Source organism: Halichoeres trimaculatus, unplaced genomic scaffold, assembly GCF_033239565.1.
Source record: "Halichoeres trimaculatus isolate MK-OKI-2021-1 unplaced genomic scaffold, fHalTri1.1 fHalTri1_scaffold_8, whole genome shotgun sequence".
Lineage (NCBI taxonomy): Eukaryota > Metazoa > Chordata > Actinopteri > Labriformes > Labridae > Halichoeres > Halichoeres trimaculatus.
In genome coordinates, this window is record NW_027437186.1 from 22,908,538 (window position 1) to 22,926,750 (window position 18,213).

Here is an 18,213-nt window from a genome sequence, read left to right on the forward strand (position 1 = left end):
TTGTTAAACTTCCTGCAGCTTACCTGAAAGTTTGTGCAGGGACTACAGGGACAGGGTGTTCTTTTTGTAGGGAAATAGCTTTTACAAGTACGAACTAAAATGAAGCTTTACCGTGAAACAGCGCAATGAAATTCAGCTATAGTTGTCATTTTTAACAGGATCTAATACCTTGAAGCAACAATACGCTATGAGCAAACTAATATGTTATTTATTTCATCCTTCACCAGAGGGTCAGTCAGGGAAACTTTCAAATACGGGAGGTCCAAATGAGGAACATCACTGGTACCAAAAGAGAGCAATTTTCTGTAGCAAAATACCCAGTCAAGTCTGTAGTCGGAAATCAAAGGCAGCTATGGTGGATAATTATATAGATGAAAACAGCTGTAATTTCAGCTATAACTCAGGCTACACTCTTAACAAGGAGTAACTTGTGTTGTGTGTCTGTGTAATGGTCTCTAATGAAAGTTCCGTATGCACCAAAAGAGGTGCACAAAAACAGTGTTTACCTTGAAGAGCTGTTGTGGTCTGTTTAAAATCAAGACCAACAAAAGCAGCAGAGCTACAAGCCTCATTAATGCAGCAGCATCACCGCTTCACTGGCAGCATGTTCTATAAATGGATAGGCACTCTGCAGACAAAAGGCTTAAGCACCTCACTCATTTAAACACTAATGAATTGACCTGTCTTCACCTGGCTTCACAAAAGCCTAAAATTAGAGGCAAAACAAACAAATCAGGGATAAGAAGCTGTGGTACCGCCGCAGCTTTGGGGAAGCAAAGGGAGAGAAACCAAAGGATTAAAGATCCGGCAGGATTTTGTTTGTTGAAGAAGGCATAAAGAAGACAGAATAATAAGAAGACACAGGTAAACATTCAGGCTTTTTTAAGGAAAGTTTCAGGCAGCACAGAGGGATATGAGGCTGTTTTTGAAGGGAAATTCATTCCTTTTAATAAGGGGAACTGAATGGATAATAAAATCAACACAACAGCTCTAAAGGAACCAGGTCCATGAGAAAACACACCATATCACTTCAATTTAAAGGGCTCGATCTCTTTTTAAGGAACCATAACATTTGAGTTCTGAGGATGAAACCTGGAACCTGGTGCAAAATGTGACAGACACTATAATGGAGTACAACATAGTGGCCCTGCAAAACTAACAAAAATTGAGCTTGTACTGTTGACTGAACTCTATGATTGTTTTAAAACATTGGTTTCTTCAATATCATAGTTTTATCACTGGGGCTCCTATGTTTTGTTACTCCTTGTATTTAAGGGTAAATAAAAAAGTAGAGGAAAAACAAATTGGAACATATAGTTGAAAAAAACAACACAGACTCCCAAATCCTTTCCTCTTTAGACACAGAAAGCTTCACTTCAATGTATTTGTCTCACAGGTAATACCCAGCACAAATGGGTCTATTCTTCCACTTTAAGTTCTCTACCGTGTTCTGTGACGCCCTGGTTGCCTGTAGGCTGCCCAACAAAATAAAAGAAGTTCTCTAAAATACTTAAACCATTTAAATTTTGCCTTGTTGCACAGCATGATGAATTGCACTGAGGCCAGGGAAACATTAACAGTCACTTTGAGAAGTGGCCCTCTATTTCACACCACTAATTTTGTAAAGCTGGTACAGTACCAAGCTGCACGGTGCATTATGGGGATGTTATTATCAGCCCAGGTAGCCCGCTTCTTGATTTTGCACCGAGACATAAGAATGCGGATGGTGCCATATATAGCTAGGAAAACACTGGGACACACAAGCTGGGGAGGCTTTGGCCGGCACATGCACATTGTGATGTCTTGAGGATGCATAGTGCCTCCAAGTGGACTGAGCTAGGCACTGCAGGATGGAGAGCATAACCCTGCTAGCCACTGAGTACATCACTGATACACCAATTCTAATGAGTTACATGATTCAACTTAAAAATGAGGCTTTAATTTACAGAGTGATGCACATTGTTTGATGTCCCAGTCTGTCTCTGCTGACTCAAGTCTCTCAGTGGGATAAATCCTAAAGAATAACTAATTATTTTGGACACAGAAGCCGCTTTGTGACAGGATTATACTCATGGTTTTTCTTTCACGATCATGACACACGATTAACTCAGTAAACAAGGGAAGAATATTTAAGAGAGAGATGCAAATAAATGGAATGACAGCAAAAAACACAGCAGAAACAGGGGCAGGATAAAGAGAGCTCAGTACATCCAATTACAGTATAAGTGGACTCATTTCCTCTAATCAAACAGCTCAGACTAATATCTGAAAGGCAGGTTCCCCAAAGAGCTGATCTTCACACATCAGCAATCAGTCACTAAGTCCCTCTCATCTCTTTCTGCTTTCGCCCTTTTCCTCTCTGCTCCTCTAACTCTCATACACAGGTCTTTAGACCTTTCCTCCTTTGACAGTAAGACCTGTCATGATAGCTCAGACAAGACATCAGACTGTAATGAATGTTATGCTCCTCAATGCATATATTCAAGGAGATCTTTTTTCACAGAGAGGGTACACTCAAGCCTAGAAACATGTATCAGTCATTTCTTTTTCACAGACTTTAAGTGGTTTTGTTGCACCAGCCAAAGACAAGAATAGCGGCTGCCACTGCTGCTTTTAGTATGTGGATTCCTATACATGACTGGACTGTTATTCTTTGACAAAGTTGTGTAATATTATAAAGACATTTTCAGGAGTCTCCAGGTAAACATGGTAAACACATGCTTTCACTGGCCATATCATAAGGAAACACACACATGTACACATACACACACAAAGGGCTCTTTCCTCCTGCTTTTAGTGCTCTGGTAGTTTCTATAGATCAACTCTGTAGGATAAACATTAAAATGTCAGTGACTGGAACCTTGTGTCAACATCACATGGCAAAAGTGGTAAACACATTAAGCTCATTTTTCTTCTAATCCGGCTCATTTTAAGCTCTTTGCAAATTCCGGGGCTCAGATGCCTTGGTACTGGAATACAGAAAACCAAAGCAAGGCCAGCGATGCAATTAACACACGGTTGGTGGCCAGGTCAGCATTCCTCTCAGGGAGAGAGGGGCCTTGGCATCAAAGTGGTAGTAAGAGCTGGCAGAGAACTACAGACAATTTTACTCTCCCTTTCAGCCTTTGTTCTGCTCATTTAATCCCTAATTATAGAAGGAAAGAGGAATTATTTAAAAGGAGCACTGGTTAATGGACTAAAGAGTACAGTGCAAAATGCTAAAAGGCTATAAGTTGTGACCGGGAGCTTTGTCTGAGCCCTGCAAGTGTTTTATGTTGTATGAGCTTGGTAATGACCAAAGAGTATATGAGGTGAATAAACTTACACAAACTTGTAAGGCACTTCTACGGCTTTAAAGTACGCACACACTTTGTTACTGTATGTAGCACATAGAGCACTTTAAGGTACCAATTCTAGAGGATGGTTTGTTTTTTTTTGATAGAGAAAAAGAGAAAGATCTTAATGGAATGAATATACCATAAACTTGTTACCAGTGATGCATGGCCATAGAATCTCTCTGTAGCCCAACAATCCAGACTCTTTTTTAAGGTGTTATTTGTGCACTGTTGTCAAAAAAAAATTCTCTACAAACCGGCATCAAGTTGTGGAGGAATGTAAAGGCTTTCAAGCTAATTAGTTTCCACTGTAATTCCTGTATGTGTTTCTTCTTTTTGTACAAAAAGTAGGGGTGTGATGAAATAAAGTGCCACTAGATCTCATTTTATTTAAGTGTGACAACATTTCTCATCTCATGAGGGTTTTTCTTGCATATCAAACAACTGGCTGCTTAGGTCTAATTTCTATTTTCCATACTGCCCCCAGCCCTCATCAAAATCTGAGGCTGAGGTACACCACTGTGCTAAAATGTTGACAGGGCTGTATCAAAATGAGTCCAGTTCAGAGAGAGGGAAGCTGCCAAAATTTTCAAAGAAGATTTGAAGTAAAATCTTTTCTGCAAAAGACATCTTGTGTATGGTACAGGCAAGCGCGTCCCAGTAAATAACTGTGGTCAGGAATGAAAATTAAATACACTAATCGCTGAATGCATGTGCAATCTGCAGAGGAATCATTTATATGCGACAGCTGTCAGCATTTGTTTTCAGTTCATATCTTCACATACAGTTTTCCTAGCTATTGTGTTCTCTTTCTTTCTCTCAGTGTAACACAGTACCCTTCCTCAGCACCCAAGATGTAAGCTTACATCATGGTTGTAACAGATGAGACAGCATATGTTACAAGAAGAAAAAAAGAACATAGTGTAACAGGAAGTGATTGTTTTTGCTGCCAATCAATAAGGTCAAAAAAATTCTGGAAACCTTGGTTAAGTTCTTTTTAGAAACACTAATTTCAGCACTAAATAAAATCATTTTGTTTCTTCAAATAGTGTGTGTCTGTTTCTCAGTTCAGTTCAGCTGCAAAGGCAGGACTCACCATGCTGTTGATCTCTGAGTCATCATAGCTGTCACATGGAAGTGTCCCTGGCCCTCCCAGGGGTTCTAGACCATCCTCATCCCACATGTAGGTTCCACCAGAGCTGTTAGAGGGTGACAGCTCCAAAGAAGAAGCCTGAAGCCCATCAGCACGCTCTGAAGACAGCCCCAGTGGTCCCTGCGAGTCCTGCATGGGGCTCTCATCTTTGTGTCCTACATAAATCAGATAAACAGTTGAATACCTGAAGCAAGAGTGGCATAAAATTATTTGAAACAGATTTCATACCTTCAATATCCATTGAGTCCCAGTCAAGAGTTTCATTGAGGAAGCTGTGCAGGCTGGTTTGAGTCGTCTTGCCAATTTTCCTGTCATCAGGCAGGTCCCCATCACTGAACATGTCTCCCACACTGTCAAAGTCATCTAGAAACTCTTCACTGATGTCAACTCTTTCTAAAGACGAGGCAGATGATAAAGACATGTCCTCCAAAGTCTCACCTACTCCCTGACCAGCGTTCTGCATAGGCACCCCATTCTCTCCTCCTTTATCTCCTTCATCTCCGAAGCATCCATCACTGTCACTCTGCGGATCTTCTTTATCAACCTCACCAGTCAGCTTATTGCCTGCTCCTTTTTCTACAAGCCCTCCACTTTCAGGGGCTGCTGGAGTTTTGATATCACCTTTGACTTTACCCGGAAAAAGAGGCTTCTGCTGCTTGACCTGCCCAGAACGAGCCAGCCTGTAGCCCAAAGACCCCCCAGTGGTGCTCAGTGGCTTAGTCAGGACACAACTTGGGAGCAGAGGCTTCCTCAGAGCTCTGGGAGTACTGGGGTTGCTGGGTGCTGGAGGGATGGAGAGGGTGGGCAGAGAGGAGGCAGATGGAGGGGTTCTACTATACTGAAATCCTCCAAGTCCTCCACTTCCTGAGCCTCCATGGTTGCCATTCATGCCTCCAATTCCTACACTCACTCTTCCGTTGCTCAGCTGAGGGGGTTTGAGGAAACTACTCCTTCGAGGTCGCAGCTGAGTGTTTGCCAGAGGCTTGGCTAACTCCACAGCCCGGTTGAAGGAAAAGGAGCGTTTCATAGGTTGGCTGGTGGGTGAGGGAATCTGCTTGAAGTGAGTGAAGCTGTTTGAGCGAACCATGTTGTCCAGTGCTAGAGTCTTCAGGCTGTCACTCGACTGGGACAGGCTGTCCTGAGAGCTGCTTCTAGCAGAGTTGGAGCCTAAAGTTGGAGATAAGAGGTGGGATTCTGACCCTGTTCTTGCAGAAATGCTGGAGCCATTGAGGCCCATTTTAGGGCCTCCATTCAATGGACTTTGGCCTGGCTTGGTCCCCGCTTTGGAACTCATCTTTAAGGATTGCTTTGGAGTAGTGGTTGGACTAGAGACAGCCACAGACAGAGAACTGGACCTTGGTATCTTGGGTGTTCCTGGAGCGCTATTTCTCACCTCTTTTGTCACAGGGGGATGCTGTTTTGAAGCCTTATCCTCTACACCATCCACTGGGGTGATGGGGGTAGAGGGGCTGGGGGTTGTTGGCCCCTCTTCTTTCTTCCATTTCATGGAAAATTGAGATGCACGGATCACGCCATTCAGGCGTGTCCCTGGCGGAGTGGTCTTACCATCCTGTGCAGTGGTGGGCTGTGTAGAGCCATTGGGCAAGGGGCTTGAGCCACTACTTGAAGAACGTCCACCAAACTTAGGCAATCTGGACACCATAGTAGACCTGATGGGTGCTTTATCTTCCATTAGACGCCAACAAAGGCATGGGGAACATGGAATCACACACAACTGTGAAAACAGAGAGATGAAAAGTTTTAGTGTCGGTGTCCTTTAAAGCTAGCTGACAACTACATCTGGCACCTTCTTAACACTACATTAAACTGTAGATCAAACGAAGATCAAAAGAACAAACCGATGCACCTTACCATAGTCATACTCTTTCCAGGACAGTTGTTCAGCGTGAGCTTTATGTTTGAATACAAAGAAGTAATACAAGCTAACATCTCTCAATCAGCCTGTTGGACCAGTCAAATATGCTACACTGTCCAGATATGGAGTTCTGGACAAAGAGTCTATCATACCACCACACACATTTGTAATAACTAAGAGCTGCCCGTTACAATGCTACAGGTAGTGGCTTGTCTGTCTCTTTTCAAAGATCAGTGACTATAAGGAGCATTGCGGATTTATCGAACAAGCTTAAGGGGTGACTTGAGGCTTCGTCACAGCAGGTTTGTCTTGTAGTCATGTGAGAGACACAAAGGCTACATAAGCCTCTGTCTTTGTGTGACTGGAACATGGCTTAACAGCTACAAAGTTCAATCACTCATTACAAATCTGACGTCTTTCCCCTACTGTTAGTAATTTAGGCATGTGCCTGTCCTCCAAGCAGAAAGAAAAACTTACTAAACTAAACAAATAAGGCAATAGGTCATAAGAATGACGTATATGAAAGTGTAGTGGAAAAAACATCATGAATGTGAGATTCTCTCAAAGACTCTCAAACAAAACACAACTGGCGTAGCGCTTTAGAGGATATGGTGCCAATACAAAATAGGCAAACAAATAGACAATGCCTGGGGAACAAGGGGAAACCAGTGCTGGGAAGGTTGCCAGTACAATGTGAATAGTGAATAGTGGATGTACAACATGTAGAACCAATGGAGTGAGAACACAAGGCTGTTTTTTGCACTCATTGTTAGATTAATTCAATTGCAATCGCCCATGTGACAAGTGTACATGTGTTGCTGGTGCACCTGTGTGTTGCATCCATCTGGCCTTTTCTGGAAGATTATGAATAGAAAAGTTGCTGAGCTCCAGATGGCTTGTGCAGTGAGCACAAAAAAGAAAAAGACTTGTCTACATGAAGCATCAGTTATTAAAAAGTGTCAGCAGATATGTCCCAAGAGAAAAATAACCTATTGTTGTGTCAATTATCATCAATGCTCACAGATACTAATGAGCTTTTGAGAGGTGGCAGCTAATACAGCTGGCTGATCAATAGATCAAGCAGTTTGTCCCATGTGAGTCGAATCCATTGATTAACCAGTACAGAGACACAAAGACAGATACAAGAGCGATGATCTATTCAACTTTTCAGGAGAAGGGGGTGGGGTGTTTTGTCAGAATGTGGGTCTCCTTCACCACGTTGCCCCACATTCCCATGCACAGACACACGTGTCTACAATCAAAGAGACACACTCATTGCTGCCTCTGAAGTGTTTGGCTCTGCCACCATCTTAATCTGCTTCATAAACACACATTGGTACGAACACAAAAAACACACACTTCTTTACTCACAAAATCAGGTCAGCATGTGCAGGCATGGCAACCAAAGCCTCTTTGCCCGAGGGAGGGGGTGGTGACTGTGTCTCTATGTGTGTTTAATAGGCAGCAATTAGATAAAGGTTTATTCACCACTGTCAACAGTCCCAGAACCTCTCAAATCTAATTCATATCCAGCGTAGGGGATCACTGTTACAAAGGAGTAAATCAACACACTGCTGCGAGGAATGGTTCTTCATGTGGGTCATCTCACACATCACCAGGTCACGAGAAGTAATCTGTCTGCAGTTCTGATGTTGTTTTTTTTGTTTTGTTTTTTTTACTTGAGTCACTGTTGAGAAATTCCACATGTAGAGCTTGACTTCTAGTGTTATAAATACTGTTACTCATCTGATTGTTGCAAATAAATCTAACAAGAGAATTGTTCAAGACTTTATAGTTTAAATCAGGCTATTAAAGCCAAAATTATTTAAGCATTTTCATGTCTGAAAATTACATTCTGCGCAGCTTTAAAACATAAACAAAGGTGAATAATGTGGTACTCCAGTGAGCTAGTTGAAAGCTCAGTAGCTGTATTGATTTGTCTACACCAGTTCCAGTTCACTAATCACATTTTTGTACCTGTGCCAAGATGTTTTATATACCTTATATTTCTGAGTATGAACAAACTGGCCACTAAAATGTATTCCAATTGCTAAAATAAGCTTAAAACACATGATAGGAAAACAATCTTTGACCATGTGGCACAATTAAATCCCTAAATCTACTGCTGTTGTTTCCTGGTGCAACCTCATGATTGTTATCCCCCTGTTCCTAATGCTGGAACAAAAACACAGGTCAGCCAGAGAGGTCCACCAATAAATAACAAGATCCCAGCAGACTGACACACATTCAGAGGTAGGGCAGTAAACCATGCAGGCCATCTGTCAAAGACTCATCTGAAATCCTGCCCCTCCCCCCAGAGTTGGTACTGTAAATAAATACCCCACAGCTGCATAACATTGAATACAAGCCCACGTTAACCCAGGTGACAATCTTCTTTCTATGGCTCATGGATGTTTGTGAAACAGCACACAAAACCTTGATAGTGAAGGATTAAACCATGTGACAATAACAGACCAGGTGGACCACTTTTATCAGGCTGGCAATGGAAATACAGAAAGTGACTTAAGAACACTGCACCAACCAGAGAAACCCTAAAGAAGTCTTAGTTTAGCTGATCTGATTTTAATGTAGGAGAAACATATGACCATGCACTTTTAATTACTGAAAGAAGAGAGAGAGAGAGAGAACGAGAGTGAGTCAAGACTTAAAGCCTGCTTCTTCTGCAATACCCACAGCTTAGCAGTGATCCCAGTGAGTGAAATGAGCAGGAAACTAAGATGACATCCTTTCCTGCTCTATCTTAAAGGGAATGGGAGCTTTCTGTCTGCCAAGAAGGCTATTTGGGATCACTTTATTTCTGACTCAGAGGACAGAGAGACAGAAAGCACCTGGCAGGCAAGCAGGAGGGCTGAAAAATCCGATTTGAGAGACTGAGGTTGTTCATAACTCTTCTGGCAAAGCTTTCACTTTCGAGCTGCATGGGCACACTCACTACAGAGAGGTGCATTCTTCGGGGGTAACAGGATGGATGCGGATAGGATGCGACAGCCGGGGGGCGATGATCTATTGGGTCATTGGGGTTACGCATGAATGGAAGTGCTCCACTACACACAGTAAATCTCTGATCATACTGTTTAACCTCACAGACGGTCTGGCCCTAATTCCCACTGCTCGTAGACGCCTATCGCCACTGAGCCTCAACAACATCTCTCAGTGTAAGTGTCAGGATACACCGAATCCTTCATCTTGGTTTCAAAAAACTGAAAGGAGCAATCTTATCAATTTTATCTTTCACCCAAAAAAACCCATACCTCAAAATCCAAACATACCACTGAACCTTGCCTTAGTAACACAGTGAGTTTCTTTTTAATTGTTTTCTAAGTTTTGTTGTGGGGATTTTAAACTAAAAGAACAGATGGAAAATAGTGCGACCCTTAAGGAATTGGGAAAACAAAGAGACAATAGCGTTTTTCAAAAAAGGAACTTTGTTTTTCACACTTCAAGAGTCATTTGCTGAGGCAGACTTTTGTTTGACTACCATCAACAAACTATTCTCTGGTAGCATCCTTTGCAAAAACCTTTTTACTGGCGTTACCCCTTTTTGTTTCAGACACATATTATGCCACTTTGACTGTCCATTTCTTTATGAAAAGTTGTGCTACTATGGCTAAAACTGCTAGAAAAGTGTGTATTGGTTCAGTAAGAAAGATAGGTCATTCTCCAGTGCCCATGCGTAAGAGCAGTAGAATCTGAGCAAGGACCTGCAGATGATGACTTGGTCCCCTGATTGGATTGAGCATGTGTGAGAAGTGCTGGAAGTCTGTTCTATTGAGGCCCCAACCAACTACTTTCAGGACTTGACTGCTGCTAACTTCATGGATCCAGATACTACAGCACACCTTCAGAGGTTTACGAGATGTTTCATTAGGTCAGGGTTGTATTGGTCCAACACTAATGGGGGGGCTTTTCTAGTGTAGATGGGACCAGTATTGTTTGGCCCTTCTTACTTAATCGATGAAAAAAATCAACAGAAATAAAAATAATAATAAACATGATTTTTTTTTTTTTTTTTTCTGAAAACTTTGAAATATGACGAAGTCGATAATGCTATGAGGCTAACAGTTTGATTGAGAAGCTTGGTGCTAAATTTTTTTCTGTGTATTCACTAGGGCTGCAGCTATTGAATATTTCAGTATTCGAGTATTCTACTGAAAATCCCATCGATTAATCGAGTAATCGGATAAAAAACATTTTTGTTTAGTTAAAGAGCAGTTATTTTTCAAATGATTTTTTTTCTCTTTAAGAAGTAGAATTTTCTGATACAGCATGTCAGTAAGAGCACTTGCTTTGGTAGCTCCAAAATTTGTAAACACACTTTGACACATTTTTTGTGCCTTGTACATCTCATCAAATGTTGCGGACCCAAATGGCACCCGTTTCGCAGAATGACCCATTAGTCTCCAAACTCCAGAAAAGAAGCTAGATTTGTTGCTAGGTGCTATTTTGTATAAGAGGTAGCTTGAGGGGTCTGAAAACTCTCTTAATATGGCCCCAGCTCTATTTGAAATACCACTCTTTGATCTTTTTTAAAATTAAACGATTCCTCAAGGCAGAGAAAATTACTAGAGTATTTTTTGTAATCGATTACCTCGAATCATTCGAGGAATCGTTTCAGCTCTAGTATTCACATTCTCTTTTGTCCTCAAAGAAAGCTCTACAAAAAGCTAAACAGACTTTTTATAGCCTGCAAGCTAATCTAGGCAAACACCTTGATGGTGATAGCAGTTTCCCTGTTATCACCATCCAAAATCATACAACCAACAACTGACAGTTTTAGTTATTTAGGTAAAAGTTTTGATGGAGCCACTCATACCTTAGGACCAGCAGAAAATCTTAGACATTTTGAAACTGGCTTTTTTCAACACGCAGCACACCTTGTAACCGGTAACCAGCCCATGCCTTCATTAAAATCAAATGAAAAAGCTCACAGACAAATGAGGCAGATGGGAGAACAGCCTAAAAACATAATGCCTCCACCCATAGCTGACACCAGCTGTCACCAGCACTGGGCCATAAAGAAAGGATATCTGAGATCCACATGAACTGAGCTTAAGCTGCCTCCTGAAGAGAATTTATGAAAGGAACATGATGCTAAAAAGTGAAAGTAGAGCTAAGAGGCTGACTTCCATCAGCAGGATATAAGTTTGATAGGCATCAAACCACCACACATTTCAAAATCTACTATCTCAGAGCAGTTCCCCTTTGACAGAGTTCTGAAATGGATCCAAGGGCCGCTGTTGTAAGGCCACAGCAGAGATCAATCTCAAAAAGTGCATTGAATCTGTGCGGCCTCATTTGCATATTGACAGATCCCAGTGTCTCTGTGGAGTAATAAGTAGGCCAGTCATCTGGACAGGGCAGTAGTGGGCCATGGCTCTCTCCCTGAAGAGATTAACAGAGTGCCATTAGAGCAGGCTAATAGAATAAGACAGGGATGAAAGCAACACTGACGCTAGGCTAATGTGTATTGAGTGAAAGCAATACTGTGCTGAGCTGCACTGATGCTAGGAGATGCTAATCCAATGAGACAGCATGGATGGTTTAGTAATGCTGTATACTAACTGTGCTAGATCAGATGACAAAAACAAGAGAGGGAACAGTTAGTAGAAGGAAAGTTAAGGCGTGGCAGCATGCTACATTATGAACTGTGAATAAAGATACTGTATGGTGCATCTAGTATAAGACAGAAGCACCAAAAGCACAGGCACAAGTACACACACAACAGCAGATTTAAGAAATCATTACCTTAACTCAGTGAACTTATGCTGATTAGTCCAACCACTTTCATCCCACAGTCAATCATTAGGATAAGAGCTGCATCCTGCCAAGTCACTCTGCAATTTGTTTCCTTCATCATCTTTACTGAAAGTAAGGTAACGCCCTGAAGAGAGAGCAAGAGGGGAGAGTACAGGAACAGGAAGACACTCTTCTGAGGTTGATCTGTCTACTCTCTCTCCTTGCATGTGTGTGTGTGTGTGTGTGATGTGACGTGTGGGGTGTGTGGTGATGGGTGTGTGGGCGGGGATAACAGAGCCTTCATGGGTGCGTTTAATATTTGATGGGGCGACTCTTTAAGGAGCCCTGTTTCATTTGTGCAAGAGAAGTGAAGAAGGGAAGAGGAGATGCTTTTGGGAAAGAGCCAAAAAAGAAAAAGAGGACAACGTTACAAAGACTTGGAGATTATTTGCAGTAGGAAAAATCTGTTTATTTATCCACAATATGGTTCAAAGTCTAAATACTAAGGCTATGTAATCCCTATGACACATTAAATGTATCTACAAGCAAAAGTAGCAAATATCATTTTGCAAGCTGCTGTCCAATGAGATCACAAGTGAGGATGAATATGTTGTGGCTTTCATTTGCATTTAGGGTGAATCTGAAATCCTATACTCATTTCACAGTTGACAGCCTGCTGGTCAAACTTAGTCAAATATTTCTGCTTACTGCTGGCAGTAAAACAATTGATATTTCTCCATCATCAGCTGTTTGTAGTCATATGGCTTCATAAATCACAGCATGGAGTTGAAACCTAAAAGGCAAAAACAATGGGTTTTAAGGGAGATTAAAGCTTTTTTTAATAGTTTTACTACAACAAACTGCTCAGCATGTGATATTTCTGAATTGGATTCAGCGCCAAATTATTATTTTTTTTTTTTTTACATTTCAAATGGTATGAAGAAAAATGTGCATTAAGTCAGAAAATGTTTGCAGAACTTAGATAGTGAGAGAAAAGGTATGAGCCAAAATGAGTCATCCTAGCGACCAGTCACGACATCGAAACACCCTTAAAATGTTCCCATCATCCTCCCTGAGTCATCCAAAAGAATAATCCTGCTGCTTCACTTCTGAGGTGTGAAACTGAGCAGCAGACGCCCTGCTACAAGACTTATATAAATCCAATTATTCTGACTGTTATATAAACCCAGATTTCCACACTCCTCTCATCGTAATCACATTTTTCTTCACACCCTCTTCTCTGCTTCCTTTTTTAAGAGTTTAATGGGTATCTGTGTGAATGACATGTCAGACATGTGACTATCTGTTCCGGCTCTAATTCGTATGACCTTCACTTGAACTACACTGTGTGAGCCTGCGATGTGTTTGACAGTCCCGTTTTATTCTCACCTCCTGATTGGCCACAAGGGCTGACAAAGGATGATGAGTGTCGTCGAGCGGCAGCAGAAGTGTCAATCACTGCCAGCGATGTCATTAGATCCATTTTTAAAGATGGGATCCAAAAGCAGGGTGGAAAAAGCTGCCCAAGGCTTGCTTTTCTCTCTGAATGATAATCACTCTTCACAGGAGCCACCGTATGTGGGATTATTGATTTATCACAGGGGGGTGACGTCAGACAAGTTCTGCTGTCGGTGATCCAATTTCCCCATCAAAGCATCAAATTTAATGGCAGTAGAACCAACCTTTACAGGTGCTAACTGCAGGATTACTTCATCTGGGCTGTTTAAAGGATGGCAGGCAGCGGATGCTGTGCTTTTGCGTTACTGGTTAAGTCGAAATTAGGGCTGCAGCTGTCGAATATTTTAGTAATCAAGTATTCTACTGAAAATCCCATTGATTAATCGAGTAATCGGATAAAATACATTTTTGTTCAGTTAAAGAGCAGTTATTTTTCAAATGAATTTTTTTCTCTTTAAGAAGTAGAATTTTCTGTTACAGCATGTCAGCAAGAGCACTTGCTTTGGTAGCTCCAAAATGTGTAAACACACTTTGACACATTTTTTGTGCCTTGTACATCTCATCAAATGTTGAGGACCCAAATGGCACCCGTTTTGTAGAATGACCCATTAGTCTCCAAACTCCAGAAAAGAAGCTAGATTTGTTGCTAGTTGCTATTTTGTATAAGAGGTAGCTTGAGGGGTCTGAAAACTCTCTTAATATGGCCTCAGCTCTATTTGAAATACTACTCTTTGATCTCTTTTAAAATTAAACGATTCCTTGAGGCGGAGAAAATAACTCAAGTAATTTTTGTAATCGAGTACCTCGAATCATTCGAGGAATTGTTTCAGCTCTAGTCGAAATATGAAAAGAGATTTAATATCTAAGGGTTAAATGAAACCTTTGGAAAGTACAGCGATGTCAAGATAAAAAGTGAATGAAGATTTAGGAGACACTTAATTTTTCCAATTTTGTGGCTGTTTATGTAGAGTTCACATGTGCAATTCGAATTTGGTAAATAGGGATTTTTCACTAAGTTACCTGGACATATGACATATTCCAGTTTTTGGCAGTCATGCATGCAGCTAACACTACGACCAAATGGGCCACTCCACAAACAGCATCTTATGACTAATAGTTCTGTTTGTGTCACAATTGGACAAGCATATGCACTGCAAAAACTGAAATCTTATCAAGTGTTTTTGTCTTATTTTCAGTAGAAAATTCCTTTTTAGACTCAATATGAGCCAAATTCACATGACCAATCCAGAAAAATGTCTTGTTTAAAGTTCTTTAAGGACAAAAATGAGGTCTGAATTGCTCGTAACCAGTAAAAAAATCTGCCAATGGAACAAGAGAAAAGTTACTTGTATTAAGACATTATTCTAGTCTCCAGGAAATTTTCAAGCAATTTTTTCATGTTCCATTGGCAGATTTATTTACTGGTTACAAGCGAATCAAACCTCATTTTTGTACTCTGATAACTTGAAACAAGACATTTTTCTGGATTGATAAGTTGAAAGTGGCTCATATCGAGTATAATAAGACAATTTTTACTTAAAAAAAGACAAAAACAGTTGATAAGATGTCAGTTTTTTGCAGTGTGGGCCCAGGAAATGCTTTGCTTTGTTTTTTTTTTTTGTGACAGCATAGAAATATAATTTTCAGACCTCCATCAACTTCTACATTTGGCTGCTAATCTTCCTGGTGTTCACAGAATTCAACATCATGGGACAAGGCTTGTTGTGGTTTGGCAGATTTCATGAGACAATCTCAAACAGCCATGAATTATCACAACAATGCATTTCAAAACAAAGTGTCTTTGGCATAAATATGAGGCCTCTTCACTTACAAGGTGTTCAACTTTCTTTCACTGAAAGTTCTTTCTCCCTGCTTTCAGCTTTTTCAAGCTGGACAGGATAGCATTAAACGATTTGTGTGCACGCGCTCATGATCTGGATTTATGAGTTCTCATGTTAAGATTTATTGGTTTGTAGGTCAGGCAAACACCAGAAGTAGGTTAAAAGTGGCTGGGAGCTGCAAAGAAATTCAAAGTGGATGTTGGTTTTTGGAGGTTTAGTAGCACAAGTAGCACATTTAACATCAAGAAGAGTCTTTGAAGCAGTAACAACTCATCACAATAACAGTATAACGTCAACTGGCAGAACTCTGATCAGTCAGGCTAATCACATGAGATAATAAAACCTGAGGCAGTCATTTTTCACAAATCATTATAGAGTCATAAAATGTTAACAGGGTCTTCAACAAAAATATGACGTCTTTTCAGGTGCCATGTGATATGACAGTAAGGTACTCTGGCCTATCCCAAAACAAGCAGAGGTTGAAGATTTACTTCATCACATTTCTCTGTGGCTTGTAAAGAAAAACTTCAGAGTAACATTACTTCAATAATATAAATGAGTTTTATTTTTTACAAAAAGACTCGGTGTTACTGGTAAGTTTATAATAAATCATGTTCCCTAGTGGATTTATCCGCTGTGAATGGACAAAACACTATGATTAGGTCAACTTCCTCTCTCCCTCTTTTCCTGTGCCTCCTTCCTTCCCACTCTACCAGGCTGTTACTCTCAAAATACACTCCTCTGGATCTTTGCTTTATCTTTAGGCAGCACATTATTGTACTGTAACCAAGATACAGTCTCACTGGGAGAACAAGGCCTCCCCACATCCAATAAGGCCACAGTGGGAAGTTAACATTCATCAAGTACCGTGTCTTTGAGTCTATTTTTTCCAGGGTTCAGAGCTGTTCGGTCAACTGATTTAAGCAGATGGGAACCTATCCAAAAGAGGGTCAGATACAGTAGAGTACACTTCTATTCACCTTAGGAGCCCTGAGGGATTAACAGACTCACTGCTAGGTTTCGTCCAGGCATACATCTGCTGTTTAAACTGCTGTAAACACAGGGAGGCAGCATAAGACAGTAACGTGGTGAGTGATCTAGGATCCTGCACTTGAGCCTGCCATGCAAATCCAATATTTGGGTATCAACATCATGTCTGAGCTGGAGATGACATGAAGTGACACTATGGAAAGCATGTGGTTATGAGCTTCAAACAGGAAACAAGTAAAGAGCAAAAAAAAACAACTAGAATAATCCAGATCAAGGAGTTAAAGTTGAGAATGACTCAGCGCTTTTTGCCTAGTTATATGTTAGAAGTTAACTTTAGCCTAAAGCAGACACATGGCCAATGTCTGATCCCCTAAAGAACATACAGACCATTATATCACATGACTCAAAGCCAGGAGGGATTACTGACTTAGAGTAAGGGTTCTAAAGGAAAGTGACCCTGTGACCTGGTGAAGTAGAAGCTTAATGGAGTTAAATCACCTGTAGCTGAAGAGACACGAAAGAGTTTAATTAAGTGCACTGGGTAGTATGGTGCATTCTGTATGAACCACGGGTACAGTTGCTGAAAAGCAGACACATTACACAACGTACAGTCTGTAAAAAAATCATCTGCTTTGAATTTAGGAATATATCTTTTATCATCCTTTCTCCACAATCTCACAGGTGTTTTCTCTTAGAGCTACGTAGGCCACTGTTCAGATGGTGGGCTGAGCAATCTAATCAGGAAAATGTAAAACACCTGTTTGAATGAATAATTTTATGGAGGAGCTTTGTATTATGCAAATTGTTGTTCCTAACATTTTACCTACTGCAGTAGCACTGGGGCTATATCTATATTTACCTTGGCTGGAGGGTTGTTACCATAGCTCTGGTACAGTTTGTTCAATCAGAAAATTCAAACAGCATCAAAAACCTAAGAATTTGCCCATTTGTTAATATATGATTATAATTATAACCATAAGCATGTGACATAGCAAAACAAAGCAAAACACACAAAAATGCTGTAACTGCTTGAGATTTTTATCCAATCAAAAAAATTCCAACGCTGACAGAGAGCTGAAAAGCTGTGCCTTTTCAAAAAGCATTTTCAAAATATGTCAAGGCAGCTAGTTCTAGCCTCAGTAGGTAAGGGTTTAAACATAGCAGCTGACTGCCTTTAAAAGAAATATTTCATACCTTAAAACACTACTCTAACATATTTAAGGCTACTGTTAAAGTGTTTTTGCTGTAAGTGGCTAATGAAGAATCCATATTCCACTAAGCTGCTTCAAATTCAAGTTCATGGTGCTCTTAATCTTAGCTCACAGTTTAGACTACGTAACTTGTACAGCCATGAGTTTTTTCCTGCCATGACAAGTTAAAAAGCACAGGTGCAGGCAAAGTTTTCATGTTGAGTCAAAAGTTTCAGACCTTTATGCAGCTGCTCATTGTGCCTTGACAATAAATGCCATCATCCAGGCACTAAAGACACATGCTTGCTGCTGTCACCCTGCATTGTGTTTGTGCAGACACCTGTGCAAACACACAGGGCAGAAGAGTATATATGCACTTACAAAAACACTTGACCTATTTTAAACATCTTTCTTTAATCTTATCACCATGCAAATGAGGCTATTGTGAATGATTCTGTAATGAAGATGTTTAATAAAAAGATTCAGGATGAAACTAAGAGCTTTTGTGGCATATTTAACTTTGTAACGCGCAAAGGAAGGGATGTGCTGTTTATTTTTTTTGCTGAACAGCTTTTTAATTTCCTGTTCCCTTCACCTGCTTTTAGTTAAGTTT

The 18,213-nt window shown here is 40.6% G+C and overlaps 1 protein-coding gene across 5 annotated transcripts in view; it reads right to left on the minus strand.

The window, feature by feature from the left end:
* The window catches only part of ccser2a (coiled-coil serine-rich protein 2a), a 54,338-nt gene that overhangs the window by 33,419 nt on the left and 2,706 nt on the right, over positions 1-18,213 (minus strand). For 4 of the 5 annotated variants that reach the window (XM_074675568.1, XM_074675567.1, XM_074675571.1 and 1 more), the window contains 2 exons: positions 4,717-6,223; positions 4,432-4,643 (listed from right to left, as the gene is read on the minus strand). In XM_074675568.1, the coding sequence (XP_074531669.1) occupies positions 4,432-4,643; positions 4,717-6,181 (1,677 nt within the window). In that variant the 5' untranslated portion in view covers positions 6,182-6,223. Of the gene's footprint in view, positions 1-4,431; positions 4,644-4,716; positions 6,224-12,130; positions 12,269-18,213 lie in introns of those variants that run through there. The other variant, XM_074675569.1, reaches the window with a different exon arrangement.